The sequence below is a fragment of the Corylus avellana genome, chromosome ca5, assembly GCF_901000735.1.
Source record: "Corylus avellana chromosome ca5, CavTom2PMs-1.0".
Lineage (NCBI taxonomy): Eukaryota > Viridiplantae > Streptophyta > Magnoliopsida > Fagales > Betulaceae > Corylus > Corylus avellana.
In genome coordinates, this window is record NC_081545.1 from 18,305,388 (window position 1) to 18,321,822 (window position 16,435).

The window sequence follows — 16,435 nt, forward strand, 5'->3', positions numbered from 1 at the left end:
TAAATGTAGGTTACTTTACATTTGCAGGCCGTTTTAAAATTAAGAGAATGATAAATAAACCATTTGTTTCTTTATTTGTTGTTGTTATGTGTTATTTTTTCTATTTATTTTTTGTACTAACTTTTATATTATTTTTTTAACTTCTGTTCTAAAAGTAGTTTCATTTATTATTATATATTGAGATTTGAGAAGATGTTTTTTTTTAAAAAAAATCTGTATTTGGCAAGACTTTTTTGTATACATGTGAATTTAATTGAAACCAAGAAAGTACACAGAAAAGAAATTAATTTATTTTCTATTACATTACTATTTTTTATTTTTCTGCAACAAATACAAAAAGACAATTAATTTTGATGAAGTTCTGAAAATTGTATTTGGAGAATACAAATACAATTGCTCTAACAACCGATCGAGAATATATATAAAATTCTAATCCATATTGCGACGCATTCCATGCATGTGAATGTAACTTCTTTTTTTTTTTTTCTTAATTTATTTATAATTTTTAGATTTTGTTCATCCATTTTAATGAAGATTTTGTTTATTTTATATTTCTTAAAAAAAATTGTTTATTTTGTTCTGTATTTATTTCGAATGTTCAAAATTATATGAGTTTTATTTGTATTGAAATATAATAGGTCTATATTTTAATTCATTTGAATGTTTTACGGGATTTTTTTTTATTTTTTATTTTTATTTTTTTATTTTTTATTTTTTCATTTTGCGCGACTTACTCGGATTTTCATGCATTTTTGGAATTTTTTTTTTCTTCTCTTCTTAAGAGCAAAAGAAGGAAAAAAAAAAGAAAAGAATTATTTGATTGTTGTACATAAAAGGAACATAAAATCTTTCAAAACACTAATTGTATAATGAAAGCATTGAACCTGATGTGAGATGATTTATTTGATTGCCTTAAATGTTGAGTGAAATTATTTGTTTTTGTTTATTTTGCTCTCTCTCTCTCTCTCTCTCTCTCTCTCTATATATATATATATATATATATGTATTTTTTTTTTCTAAATGTTTAGAATTTATGAATTTTATTTGTATTAAGATATAACAGATATCACACCATGTGTTCTCGATCTCTTTCCCTGATCGATAGATATCAAGGATCGATTTTAATTGTTGTTAATTTGCAATTAGTTTATTTGATGAAATATGTGTTTTTCTTTAAAAAAAATGTTTGGGTTATGAAATTTGCATTTGAAGGGGTGTGTTCAGATAGAATGATAAATGATGTAGCAAAGAAGTAAATAGTCTATTTAAATTTTATTTTTTGTGGTTATGTGCTTTTGATTCCATTTTTTGTCTCTATTTTTTGTTTTAATTTTTATAATATTTTTTACTATAAAAGTAGTTTTTTTTTTAACGTTATATATACAAACGATTGTCGAAAGAAAAAATATCTAATTGACATGGCTACTTTCTATACCTATGAATTTCATTTGAATTGAGAAAAGTATATGGAAAAAAAAACTTTATAATGCGAAAGTATGGTCGGAAGAAAAAAAGCTCTATTTGATTGGACTTCATCCTATACCTTATGAATTCCATTGCTTATGTTTTTGTTTATGCTTTTGAGTAAAGAAGAAAGATAAATGATATAATTCATTTATTTTTTAACCATGATTTAATGAAAGTTTTTTATTTTGGGTAGCCAATTAATTAATTGAATGAGGAGAAAGAAATTGGTTAGTGTAATTTCTCAAACTTCTCTATTTGAAAGTATACACTAACAAAATCCCAATGCAAATTAAAAGACGATCTAAAACTCATACACCAACTCAAGACCAACTGCCATCCTATAGCATTCATTCAGGGTGGGACCTGAGGACATCACTTGGCGGGTTGCTCTCGGGAGCACCATCTACCATCCTGAAGTTTCTCAAATGTGATCGTCTAAATTCTGCATGGCTAATTAAGTAGCAACCCCACCGAGACATGCCGCTATCTAATATCCAAGCGCTTCTTGGATTTCCTCTTTCTTGAAGACATTTGTTTGGGTTTGGCCCTTTCATCAAGTTGCAAAACCCGTCAGATTACTTGTTACTCTCGCTCTCTCTCTGGTAATCTTTCTTTGATTAACATACCCTTTATCTTTCATTGGGAAATTCAGATTTGTGAGGAGGAATTTTGTTTTTGTTTTTATGTGTCGTCTTATTTTTTGGTTTCCAGGAAATGGGTATTAGACTAAGTAAACATTTTCTTTCTGATTGTGTATTTTCTGCTGAAATTGCTTTTACATTTGTATGCTTTTGCATTGTGAAGGATCTTTGCTCGAATTTGATTAAATAATTAGTAGTAGATGGAGTGAAGCAGTTGAAGTGTAACAGTGTCACATTAGACAAAGAACGTTCTGGATGCAATTGAAAAATCCTATCATTTGTTGGTTTGCTTGTTTGAAATGAAGCTACCTGTGACTTCCTCATTTTTAGATTCTGATATTCTATTATTTTGATATTTTTGATGTTGTTTCCAACAATTTGGGTGTCTTACTTCTAATTGCAAATTGTTACCTTTGGCTTAGAATATGCTAATTGTAAGCAACTTAAATAGTGGTCATTAAGCCTCATTGGTTATATTTCCCCTTTTGGCAAAGGAATATCTAGTAACATCATTGTGGTTCTTTTTGTTATTACTATTATTATATTATACTTCATTGGTTAGATTTCCCCTTTTGGCAAGGAATATCTATTAACATCATTGTGGTTGTTGTTGTTATTATTATTATACTAAAAAGCTTGGTCGTGATAATTAATTTTGGGCTAGGTGACAAATTAAGATGGAAATTGGCACATGATTGTGGTCTTGGTTTAATAAATTTCTGTTTTTCACCATATGCATTTCGGTTTCTTTTAACTGAATGTTGGGGTTCCTTAACATGCTTTTACTTGCTCATTAGATGAAAGGCGATGTGAGCAATGAAATGAAGAAGCAAGAGAATCATAGAAACCACATTAGTAGAGATGCCACACTGGGGGGTGATCTTTGGACTGATGGACTTATTTGTGCTTTTGAATTTGTTCAAGGCCATGGGAAGATCCAGCTAGGACAAGATGCTATTAGAGAGGTGCCATCAAATGAACTAAATAGTCGTGTACCCCTAAAGGAGGAGAAATTTTGTAAATCTTCACCCCAATTAAAATATGGAACTGGTGATACCGATATGCATGATGATCATAGTTATAGCCAGGACAATCTCTCAAGCCATTTCCATAAGAAGAAAGATTTTCCAAGAAGTTACTGGATGCCAATAGGCTGGGCTAGAATTACTGAACTTATCCAGAAAGTGCAAGTTTATGCTGGCTGGGCCTCACAGTTGGTCGACTTCACAGATAATGAAGATGATGTTCCTGTTGCAGAAGTGGCAACTCCTTACTGGGAACATGCGGTTGGGCCCACTTGGTGGTGTCATGTAGCAGCAGGTCATCCAAACATCAATGACTGGCTGAATAATGCTCAGTGGTTGCATCCTGCTATCTGTATTGCTTTGCGAGATGAAAGTAGGCTGATAAGTGAGCGAATGAAGTACCTTCTCTATGAGGTAAAGCACTTGTTTTATATTCAATGCTGCTGCATAGTAAAACTAGGGAAAGAACAGAAAAATTTCAATTTGATATTAGCATTTGTTTTAGGGGTATTTAAGCTTTCGAGGGGAAAGAAATCATATCGTTTTTTTTTTAAGTATAATCTAAAAGGACAGGCCTATCTTATAAATTGAATCATAGACCTATCCATATAAATTGAATGATTGTCCAAAAAGGTCGTCATTGCTAATTCTGATGCCAAGAAATTGGTTAAAAATAAAAATTAAAAGATAATACCAGTCATAAGAAATCAGCTCATATGCAGAAAATAAAGGGTAATTACACTTTACCTATCTGTGGTCTTGGTTGAGTTGGATTTGTTAACCTATGGTTAAAAAACTTTACACTTTCCCCTATATGAAGTGACATCTTTTTATCTTTTTCAGCTCAAAACAGAAATTCAGATTTAAAATGCATGCCCTGAAAAAAAAACCTAGAAAACAAAATAGCAACCTATTAAAATTTGAATAAATTACACTGATGAGCCAAAAGGAAATATAATTAGACCTTCTGTGAGTAAAATGTAATTTGTTAAATCACAAGTTAGCAATTTGAACTTGACTCAAACCACAGGTGGGTGAAGTGAAATTTCTGGAAACAAAATTTGGTCATTCCTAGTAATATGCTACATAAAAAATGGTATAAGCTCCATTCAAACCCATAGAGTTGGAAAACAGCTTCATTGCATGTATTAATCTTCAAATGCATTCTAAATCTATACCTTGGTATGGATTTAATGTGAAAATTGTTTGACAATAAATATGATGCGGTTATTTTTGTGAATGTTAGAGCATATCATGGCATGAGGTGCACATAAAGGCTCTCCATTGCTTATTTGAGTATCTAGGGGATGTTTTGTGGATAGTCAACTTGATGGATGACGAGGTGAATGTGATTGCAAATTTTTATTTTTTTTTTTATTTTTAAATTTTTTTTTTTTGTGTTGGGGTAAAAAACAAATTTCAAGTTCTTATACAAAAACATGCTTTTATGTAGTATTACTCATGTCCAAAATTTACAATATAACTCAAAACCAGATATAGAAATATAGATTATCAACTTTGAAAGCATATGTTAAAAAAAAAAAAAAAAAAAGAAAAAAAAAAAAGAGAAAAAAAAATACGTAAGGGAAATCATGGCTCAAAAGACTTATAAAAGTAGAGTAAAACCTGGGTTTTAAAAGGTAAGTCGGCTCACAAATAAAACAGTTTGTCGCACCTTCGATCAATGGAAGATCAATCAAGTATGAATCGAATTGTAGGGTTTCAGAATCACATATGTTCGATCGATTGTACTATGATCAAAGTGTCGATCTAACTCTTGAGTTTCAGTATGACACCTGATGCACACATTCTTCGATCGTGGGAACCTTTGAACTTCTCCAGAACTAGTATGACACTTGATGCACATCTTCGATTGACCGAGCATCGACTGTGAGATCAATTGAACTTCTCTAGAATTTGTATGTGAACTGTCATAATGGTTCAGTCAATCGGGCATTGATCGTACATCAATTGAAGTCTTGAATTCTTCAATTTTAGCCTTCTCTTGATATGACATTTAACCCTAACTCAAGACCTAAACATTACAACCCAGATTCCATTTTTTGACACATGAATTTGCCAACAATTAAAACTGAACAATATGTATGGTCGGGAAATGACACATCATGTTAAATAAAAAATACTGAGTTTGAGTTGGGCTTTTGTCCCACCTCTTAACACAATGTGGGGTTCTTGGTTGCAGTATTCTAGCCGAAGCCTGACCTCAAATGTGAAAGAGAGCTTGAGTTAGGTCAGGGTTAACCTGTCCAACTCAGCCGTGGATCTGATCTGGAAGGTAATTGGAGGTTGGAGAGGCAGATCTCCTTGTTTGAGTAGGCAATAGAATCTGTCCAAACTGTTTGCTATCATTGTGGGTTGACAGTTCACTTGTTTCACTAATTATCTGTTGCTGTAATTGGTCTAGTTGGTTACCTATTTTCTATAGAAGGAGCTATCTTAAGAACCTTTCCAATTTGATGAGTAGCTTTCCAAGGAGTCAGAAAACATTTTGAGTTACCAATAGGAATCAAATCTTCCCTCAAATGACTATATAAAGCCAAACTTGGGCTACATAAGGTATGATTTGCAAGGCTTGCAGATTTTAGGTCAGAGGAGATTGTACAGTTTTCAAATCTTCTATTAAGGTTGTTTTGTGTAAGGCTAATATGTTATTTTTTATCAAAGTACATTTTAGGTCAGAGGTGAGGCTACTTTGGCAAAAAAAAAAAGAAAAAAAAAAGGAGCCTCCATGGACTTTAACACCATTTATAGGAGGCTAAGAATGCAGTTTCTCTTAGAAAGAGTCAGAATGCTTCCTCTTGCTAGTTGAAATGGGACCAATCATCTTTTTAGAGTTTGGCGAAGACAGCAGTTCTCGAGTTCAATAATAAATTATTTCGATTTGTTAGGTAAGATATTGCTGTACCAATGCAACATACTTGAATCATCCTATTTGGATGGTTAATAAATAGAGAGAAACATGAGGCTCTATTACGAGTCTCTTTCCCCATGCATAACTATTGAATGCTCCGAAACTTTGACTGAGACCATAATATATAACCCAAGTGGTCAGAGCGGGACTCCAACCGAAAGGCACTGCAGCTCGCCTATGTGTTAAATATCAAACATAAAACACTTGCAAAAAAGAAAGAAAGTTTCAGAGTGCACTCTGGTTGGTTCTACCAAGTTGCCTTTCTTCATTTCTAACCTTGCCTCACCCAAGCATTGGCTTAGGACAAATTTGGAGGGGATGGATCCTTTATAAATGGGCTAGGAAAGGAAAGTTCCCATCTCAAAGTCTCCCAATACCATCTCTAAGGTTCTTTGTGAGCAGCCCTTTTTGGGTGTTTCTTAACCATAAAAATACTATCTAGATTCTGAATGTGCTGAGGACACTGACGATGGAGAGAGTGATTTCTTGTCTTGTAGTTGTGATGCACCTTATGGCTCTTAGTTATATTTAGTGGATAAAATTTGATCTCTTTAATCAGGTTTGTCTCATCTTTGTCTAGGATTGTCATCTATGTACACTTTACTCGGGTTTTAATGCAATTGGCTGTTCTCTTATTCCTGGACAGGTTCCTGTTAGAGTTGCTGGGGGGCTATTATTTGAGCTCCTTGGCCAATCAGCTGGGGATCCATTTGTTGAGGAAGATGACACTCCCATTGTTCTTCGATCATGGTTGGCACAGAACTTTCTAGTAACAGCATTGCATGTCAAAGGGTCAGCATCTAATATTAATGTGCTAGGTATTGCAGAAGTCCAGGTTCGTTCATGCTCAATCAAAAGTTTGTTGATGGTCATGATACATACCTTTTGTCAGAACAGTTGGTTATAATTCAGTTTCAATGCTCTATAATAGAGTTCTGTCTCATGTTTCCATGCTTTGTAATTGAGTTTTGCCTCGTGATTTTGATGCGGTGCCTTGCTCAGGAACTGCTTGCTGTTGGAGGTACAAATATACCAAGAACTGCTCATGAAATCACAGCACATCTTGCTTGCCGCCTTGCCCGATGGGATGATAGGTGATTTTGTCCCCATTTGTGATCCAACTCATCCAAATTATTATTACTTCCCATTCAATTTATATTTAGCTACTAGGTGAAGATAGGTCAATGAATCTCTTGTAAAGAGTTACATCCTCATCCAAATAAAAACTTAAGAAAACAACTTAAGAAAATTTTCAGAGTTTTGCAAATGCAATGAAAAATAACATTCTTCTTTACATGCCATGTGCATGACAATTATAACTAATGATGCCAAATCAGAAGCTCATACTCACATGTTGGAGAGTTTCTTCTCCCCTCCCCCTGGTGTTGGGATGCATTCAGTCAAGCCCACAACAACACACCGACACAGCACATTCAAGCCCACAACAGATCCTCTTTTCCTGTGACAGCAGCATTTCTATCCGTGTTTCATGCTGATAGAACAGCTCCATGTTTTTTGCTGACTGGAAACTTTGTTTCATGTGAGAAGCAGCTGAAGTCTCTTCACTTTCTTCCTTTGCATTTATGTGTATCACTCTATGCAAAGAGCTTTCTAAGCTTTCCTTTTGTGTTGCTTTAGTTCTCTAAACTCATTGTAAAAGAGTCTCTGCACTTTATCTATAAATGCAAATGAACTACTCTGTTATTTGGTAAGCAACCAAAACAGAGATTATCTAAACTCTTTCACCTGGTTGGTTTTCAATTCCCTTAAAAATTTCAGACAGTTGTAAAGCAGAGCATCTCTAAGTGATTATTTATACATTCCAGTTTTTCTTTCCTCTGCCTTGTTCCGAACCAGAATTTTTAACTGGTCAAAATCAAGGTATAACTGTGCACATGTCAAGCTAGAAGAATTATTTTCTGATTAATATGCTGCATTAAGTGGAAATTTTGTAAAATGAAGATTGATTGGAATTTCCTGGAGTGCTCTCAGGTCTGGCAATTGTTTTGATTTTTTGGATACCGTGTAAAGTTCTTCACTTGAATCCAGTTAATTTTTTGAAGTGATGTTTGGTTTGGGTGATTCTTTTATACTTTAATGCCTATCCTTTGAACAGGACATTTGCTAATTTCTGTAGAGCATATTAGTTGTAAGTTTTGCTGCTTTTAGAAATACGTTACCTAAGAGTTTGTATTATGGCTTATATATATTTTACCATCCCAAAATCTATGGTAGGTTTTGTATTATGGCTTATATATATTTTACCATCTCAAAGTCTGGTAGGTTTTGGTCCGTCGTTATACTCCGACTTTATGCAATCAAGTCCCTTGATTTCTCCTAATTATTTCAATAAAATCCAATTAAAGATTGATGTTAATGAAATTGACAAATTTGATGCACGCCTTTCCTAAACAACTTTTTTTTATTAATAATAGATACTGTGGTAGCATTGTGGATCCCACTTGGCCTTCTCCACTACCAATGCGAACTTCATGTAACTCTAACTGATGGTAGCTTTCAGCGTTGACAATGCAATTCACCTTCAAAGTGGTTAAATTCATTTTCACAGCAGCTATTCTGAGTTAAAAAAGTCCTTGTTGAGACTGAAGTCATCAAATTGCTGTAAATGAAGAAAATTTAGGACTTGATTGCTCAATCTAGAAGTATAGGGGCTTAATTGAAATCTATCCCGAAATTATAGGATTATGAAATGGTTTTAAGCCTTAAGTATTCTGTTATACCCAAAACACATTTCCTTTTGGATTCGTTGGATCCTGGACTTACAGCCTTACTTTTGTCATGCTGTTCATAGTTATCAATTTCTAATTTGCTGTCTGTTTGACAGTCAAATGATCTTATGAGGTTTTCTACTTGGTATCCTCTTTATTATCTTTAATATTACAGGTTATTTCGCAAATATATATTTGGAGCTGCAGATGAAGTTGAGTTGAAGTTTATGGACAGGTGCTTTCATGCAAATAGAAATAATTTCATCTTCATGACTTTGAGTTCCACTTGAAGTCTGTTATTGCCTGCACATGACCAGTTTTTGTGTATACATGATGTTAACATTTCTCACTTATGAATAGGAGAAACCATGAAGATTTGCATCTATTTAGTGTAATTCTGAATCAGGAGATCAGAAGGTTATCAACCCAGGTACTCTTTGCTTTATGCTTGCAGAAAGATTAATTTTACATGGAAAGAAGTCAATAGAAGTTTGCCTGTTGAATGTAGCATTATTGAGTATGAAGAAACAATTTATAATTAATGAAGCAGACATTACCTTTTATATAAGATAGATAGGCTACAATATCTGCTTTGTAGTTTTGTTTAGTTTACTTATTTGCTCATCTGTTGCTCCACCCGAATGTTTTGTGAAGAAAAGTTTTGTTCAAATTTTTTTTCCACCGAATAAAATTTGCTTTCAAATTGTGTAAAGTTAGGGCAGCAATTTCAACTTGTTCTTCATTCCTATTTTATAGAAAGACGCAAAAGGAGTTTAATGAATTATGTGGAGGTGCACTAAAGAAATTCTAAAAGAAACAGAAAATGAAGGAATACGTTATCCTAGAGTATAAGCCATCTGCAAAATCAAGTAATGATATGGAGTAAATGATTATGACAGATAGGAGAAGTCAGGAAAATGAGCTTGATGCGATTCACATAAATCTCTACATCCTCAAATGTTTGGTTAGTCCTCTCACATCAGGTACTCCACATGAGATATAACGAAAGCTCTCCAAGTTGCACTATTATGTCCTCCAAATCTCTTGTTCCAAATTTTGAACCTTCCAACCACGGTTGATGGCCACAATAGGACAATCTGCTAGGAAATGATCTACACTTGCACATACAATGCCAGTTACTCTTTATTTTTGTTTCCATTGAGATCTCTGCCCAAAGAAGCCATCCCAAGCAAAGCAAAAAAGAAAAGTGAAAAGAAGGATCCAAAATAGGAGGCAGATAAGCATGCCCGGTACTTCTCCATGGAAAAATAATCTCTATTATCAACTTGTAGTTCTTTGTAGTGGTACTTGTCATCAAACCTGGTTTATTTCTGTCACACCTCATCATTGTCATCAACTCAATGAACTCCCTCCCTTTTTGTCTTTAGCTAATAGTTGATAAATCTTCAAGAAATACCTGAGAAAATATTTTAAGCTATTCTTGCATCTTCATCAAAAGCTAAGATATGATATTAACATATCATAAATGCCGTTATATGGACAATTGTGATGGTCGTTTCCAAGCTGGATGGTAAAACTAATGGATTGTAGTGTTTTCCTGGAGAATTGTGATGGTAGTTACCAAGCTGGTCTGTAAAGCTAATGGAATGTAGTGTTTCTTGTGGAAACTTTGTTTAGATTGACAGATTAGAATATAATTAACTGTAAATTTGCCAAAAAAAAAATAAATAAATAAATTATGGCTCATAAAGCTTGGACCTTGTCACCAATAAGTCTGTGGTTGTGAAGATCTGTCTGCCAAAAGGGAAGCACTAAGGTGCTCCAATTAATAACCATTGCTAATTTCTTAACCATCTTGAAAAAGAAGGAAGCTGGCCAGGGCACTTATGTTGAATATATGCCTTTACTAGACACGTCTCTCCAGTGAAGGAAAAAGCTAAAACTTGCTTGTCCATTTGTATTTTAGCATGATATCTGTTGTCTTGAGAGATAGGATCTAGACCATCCACTTCCCAATTGTGAGCCAAGCGAATAAAGCTAACATCCCATTGAAGAGAACCACTCGAACAATCTAAATTAACTGCAATAGGCGTATCCTTCACACGAGCAATGTTATATAAAATTGGAAATGCTTCATTGAGACTCGACTCTCCACACCACACATTATCCCAGAATTTGGTCTTGGACCCATCTCCCGGATCAAATCTGATATGGCTAGAAAACAGCCTTCACCTCTTTCTAATATACTTCCACAACCCCACCCCATGCGAGCCTGGGGAATCAATAGAGCACCACCCACCCCCAGTCACAACAACTTTCCACCAAGCTTCTTTCTCATGCACATAATGCTACAACCACTTCCCTAATAGGGCTCTATTGAACAATCTCAAGTTCCAAATCCCTAAGCCTCCCTCAGAAATAGGAGAGCAAACCTTGGGTCAACTAACTAGGTGATATTTAAATTTTTCACCTATCCTACCCCATAAGAAATCTCGTGTAGGAATGCTAAAGAGAGACATGAAATACGTAGGTAAGTTGGAGAGACTTCTCTTTATGAGGGTAACCCTACCACCCTTGGACAGATACATCCTTTCCAATTAGCCAACTGATGCTCAATCTTTTCCACAATGCCATCCCATATAGACTTGGCCTTAAAGCAAGCCCCCAGAGGGAGACCAAGATGCTTCAAGGGTAAAGAGGACGTCCCACAACCCAGAATGCCAGATAGCTCATCCACATTATCCACATTTCCCATAGGAACCAAAACTGACTTGGCCAGATTCACCTTAAAACCAGAAACAACTTCAAAACATATGAATAAAACCCACAGGGAGCGAAGGTGATCGGAGTTGGCGCCACAAAAGACCAAAGTATCATCTGCAAACAACAAATGAGAAATATAAACCAGCTTGGATAGTCTAGATCCCACATACAAGCCTAAGAGAAAACCACTCTCAATAGTAGCAGTGATCATTTTACTTAAAGCCCCCATGACAATTACAAACAAAAAAGAAGACAAAGGATCGCCCAGCCTCACCTCACGAGAGCTACTGAAGAAGTCGGATGGAGTACCATTAACCAAGACGGAGAAGCGCACCGACGAAATGCAATGCGCTATCCAAGAGCACCATTTCTCTCTAAAACCACACATTCTTAGCAAATACAACAATAACTTCCAATTGATGTGATCGTAGGTGTAACACCCTACTTCAAGTGGTATGATATTGTTTGCTTTGGGCTATGCCCTCACGATTTTATTATTGGGTTTACCTCAAAAGGCCTCATACTATTTAGAGAGATCATATTCCATATAAACACATCATCTTTTCTACACTCAGGCAATGTGGGACATCACAATCATCCGTCTTGGGACCCAACGTCCTCGCTAGCAACCCTTATGGGCTTGTGCATGCTCCCCCTATCTCAGGCTAGGCTATGACTCTGATTCCATATGTAACACCCCACTCCAAGTAGTATGATATTGTCCGCTTTGGGCTAAGCCTGCATGGTTTTATTATTGAGTTTATTTCAAAAGGCCTCATTCCATTTAGAGAAAGTATATTTCATATAAACACATCATCTTTTCCACACCTAGGCAATGTGAGATGTTACAATAGGCCTTCTCCATATCCAGCTTGGAAAGCACCCCTAGTACACCACACTTGATATGACTATCCAAACATTCTTTAGCAATAAGAATTGAATCCAGAATTTGCCTACCTTTAACAAAAAGTGTTATGAGGCTTTGAGATAACCATCTCCACTATCCTTCTTATTCTATTGGCAAGAACTTTAGTAATCTACAACCCTCCTCACAAGACTAATAGGACGGAAGTCCTTATGATCAAATGCCCTAGGCTTCTTTGGAATTAGAGCAATAAACATGGCATTAAGGCTTTTTTCAAACTTACCACGAGCATAGAAGTCTGAAAAAAACCCCATAATATCAGTCTTGATCACATCCCAGCAGTCTTGAAAGAAAGCTATGGAGAAACCACTCGGACCTAGAGCAATATCTCTATTCATATCTTTACCACCTCTAACACATCCCTTTCCTTGAACGGGAGTTCAAAAGGATGTGATATTACATAACGTTCAGCAGAAAATGATTCAAAAATCAGTTTTTTTTTTTTTTTTTCTAAAAAAATTCATGTCGATGTAGTATTAAGTGTGTTACATGATTTAACAGCGTGATACCCTATGGCTTGTAGGAAATATAGTCAATTATTGTTGATATGTAACCTTATCTCACTGCATTATTGTAATGAAATGAGATTGAAATGTGAGGAAAGCTATGAAATGGAATAGAGCTACAGATTCTGTGTAGCTCGTTCCTCCTTCGTCATTAAATAGGAGCCAAAATACAAATTTTAGGAATATTCTGTTCAGCTATAGGGACAGCTCACTAGACACCTGGTCTTCTCCTAGAAGGCTAGGTCTAGGGTTTCTAAAAAAGTATTTTCCAACTTCAGTTTATGAAATTAATATGCTAGAACATTGCCTAATCAAAAGAAAAATGCATCTAACAAAGTTTTATAACCTTTCCTGCTCTAGTTTAGAAAATACTACTGAGAAGATTACACAAGAACTTTTTAGTTTTGCAACGGTGTACATATTTTCTATCTATTGTTGCATGAGAAGTATACTGTTCAGGTCACTTGTGCAATAATAATGTATTTACCTCCTTTCTTATGGTTTTCTCTGCAGGTTATCAGAGTGAAATGGTCACTCCATGCAAGAGAGGAAATTGTGTTTGAGCTACTTCAACATTTGAGTGGGACTACGACAAGGGACTTGCTAGAAGGAATAAGAAAGAGTACGAGGGAAATGATTGAAGAGCAAGAAGCAGTTCGTGGTCGATTATTCACAATTCAAGATGTCATGCAGAGCACAGTTCGTGCATGGTTGCAGGTTCACAAATTCTATTGTCAAGTTCTGTTAACATCCATTTCATATAGATTCTTCTTAAGTCTGCCTCCTATCTTGGTAGTTGCAAAATGTTGTTCGTACATGAATCTGGCAGTTATGCTGATTCTTTGTTGCTTTTGTTAAGAAATATATTCTTCACGATGTTAAATTTACTCCAAAGTTCAGTTGATCAACATTGTCTGGCCATATCTTGTATATGGCTCATGTTGGGTTGCTTTCAAGCCCTTATCATGACCCTTCTTCATACTCGTTTAAGGATATGCCATATAAGCCTCCCTTGGCGATATATGAATAGCTTCTGCATTTTTCATTTACAATAACACTGCACTAAAATACCAGTGAATTTGTACTTTCAGACTTTGATCTGTAGCATTTAGTTTAGTAAACAATATAGTACTTGGGCAGTTTGATAGGTCACTGTATAAAAGCCTTGACTTAAAAAGAGAAAGAAAAACTAACAATTATGACTACTAAGAAATTTTAAATTGAAAGATATTGGGAGCAATTTGGATAATATTTAAACTAGAAATTCTTGTTGGTTTTGTTGACAAGATTAGTCTTGCATCATTGATTGTTTTTTTAATCCAATCAGGTGGAACTGCAGATTTGTGTTTCATAAAAAATTTAAGACCTGTATACACTTCCTGTATACTTGGGACTTCTTTTTTTCCAATAAAATATTCATATTGCTCGTCAACAAAAACAAATTTAAGACTGTTGTCACAGTATTTTCATTTATGATCTCCCTAAAACATTTATCATTTTCCTCAACTATTTGAAGAGTTTGAGAGAAACATCTGGTGGCAATGGACTAATATTGTAGACCTTAACATTTAAAGCTGAAGGATAACTATGTTCACATGCAATCATGAACCGCGTCTGTGGAATGAGATCCTCTCCATTTCACTTTTGGTGAAATGGAGGTGGATCCCATTCCGGTTGGTTGAAATTTGAGGGGCAAAATTGTAATTTCACTTTTGGTGGACAATTTTGCCCCTCAAAAGCAACCAACCGGTTCCTCTCCATTTCATTTGAAATGGAGTGGATCCATATGGGGTTAATTAGGGCTTAGTTTTGACGATGTCAAATTTTTTTATATATAAATATTTTTACATTATTGTTTCCTCACAGTATATCACTGGTTCTAATTCTAGGACAGAAGCCTCACAGTTACACATAACTTAGGAGTTTTTGGCGGATGTGGGCTTGTTCTTTCCATCATCACTGGACTTTTTGGGATCAATTTGGATGGTATGCCTGGAGCTGAAGAGTCACCATATGCATTTCTTATGTTTTCTGCCATCCTCGTCTTGCTTGGAATCATGTTAATTGCAGTTGGGTTGATCTACCTTGGGTTAAGAAAACCCATTATTGAAGAGGATGTTCAAGTAAGAAAATTAGAGCTCCAAGAGCTGGTTAGGATGTTTCAGCATGAAGCAGAATCCCATGCACAAGTTCGAAAAACTATTCCTCAAACCAGTATGCCTCCAGCTCCTGCAGGTAGACTCCCTGGTGGTGCAGGTTATGTTCTCATCAGCTAAACAAGGAATGTGACTAAACTGCAGCACCTTATAGCTATAAGGTTTTTTTTATCCTAAATATAATTAAGTAGAGGTCACTTTGTGATGATATTCCGAGTAATTGCTAACCAGTATTTAGTAATCAGCTTGTATTTCTTTGACAAACCTCATAATCTCGACTGCAGCTTTTCGAAGTAGTAATGTTTTCATGTTAGAAGTACAAAAGGCATGATAGTTTCTTAGTGGGACAGTGACCAAGATTGCTGGAAAAATATGAACTATTCAATGCTAAAATTTGTTAAAAAAGATTAATGATGACCCACAAAAAGAAATTTAAATGCAGTCCGGCCCCTCAAAGTTGGAACTTTTAGTGTTGTCCCTGGATCTCATTGAAAGCTTGTTTAGATCATAATCAAATGCAGATGAAGTTGATTGCATCTTATTTGGCTCTACCTACTGCATGCATCCTAAAATTTTCTGTCAGTAAATGTCATCCAGCCCTTTTCCAGAGGTAGTGGCATCGGTAGATATTAATGATTGTTTATGCAGATTTTTGGACGGCCAGACCGGTGATGGATAACTTGCAAAACAGAGAAAATAGTCACTCAGAAGTCTGTTGATCCTTGGGAAGATGGTAGACACTCTAATGCTTAAGTAAGTAAAGGCTCTTAGAGAAAATTGAATAGAGGACGTGGGAGAGGAGAGAATGAACATAATCACTACTTGGGGCTGTATCCCTTTTAATGGGAGAGACTCTTTGTCCAATATCGTAGTCTTGACGAGGTGTGATTTTCCTTATAGAGTGATTTATCATGTGTATTGTAATAATGGCCACATAGGTGTATAGTGTCTATGTGGAGAAAATTCTAAGATTTTTTGTTTTTGGTAGCCTGATTATTATCTTCATGCAGAGGTTGCCTGAGTGGAGTTCACCTATAATTTATATTTCCGACACTGATGATGGGCTGGATTTTTGAGATGAGAATTAGACTAAGTTGCTCATCTCTAGTCGACTTGATGATCTTCTTAAAGATATATCCCTTAAGGACTCATGGGTTGAGAGATGAGAAAGTGGCAATCTTGCTACTCCCTCTTCTTCATTCTCAAATGTTTTCACTCTTTATATGAAATTGTTCACGGTTGTAGTCATCGGTGTTAGAAAATAAAGTATTTGGAATTCCAGAATTAAAGAAAGTAGAGCTGAAAATTCTGGACGGTAAGGCAAATTTGA

The 16,435-nt window shown here is 35.2% G+C and overlaps 1 protein-coding gene across 4 annotated transcripts; it reads left to right on the forward strand.

The window, feature by feature from the left end:
• The first annotated feature begins 1,772 nt into the window (after positions 1-1,772).
• Positions 1,773-16,142, forward strand: LOC132181068 (uncharacterized). 4 transcript variants are annotated; one of them, XM_059594120.1, is made up of 9 exons: positions 1,776-2,069; positions 2,906-3,547; positions 6,712-6,900; positions 7,068-7,159; positions 8,970-9,029; positions 9,155-9,224; positions 13,463-13,666; positions 14,839-15,266; positions 15,754-16,142. In XM_059594120.1, the coding sequence occupies exons 2-8, from the start codon at positions 2,906-2,908 to the stop codon at positions 15,223-15,225; spliced, it is 1,644 nt and encodes a 547-aa protein (XP_059450103.1). In that variant the 5' UTR covers positions 1,776-2,069; the 3' UTR covers positions 15,226-15,266; positions 15,754-16,142. The 4 variants fall into 4 exon arrangements, with proteins under 4 accessions (XP_059450104.1, XP_059450105.1, XP_059450103.1 ...); XM_059594119.1 differs by having other exon boundaries at positions 1,777-2,069; positions 14,839-15,184; XM_059594121.1 differs by lacking the exon at positions 14,839-15,266 and having other exon boundaries at positions 1,773-2,069.
• The last annotated feature ends 293 nt before the right edge of the window (positions 16,143-16,435 follow it).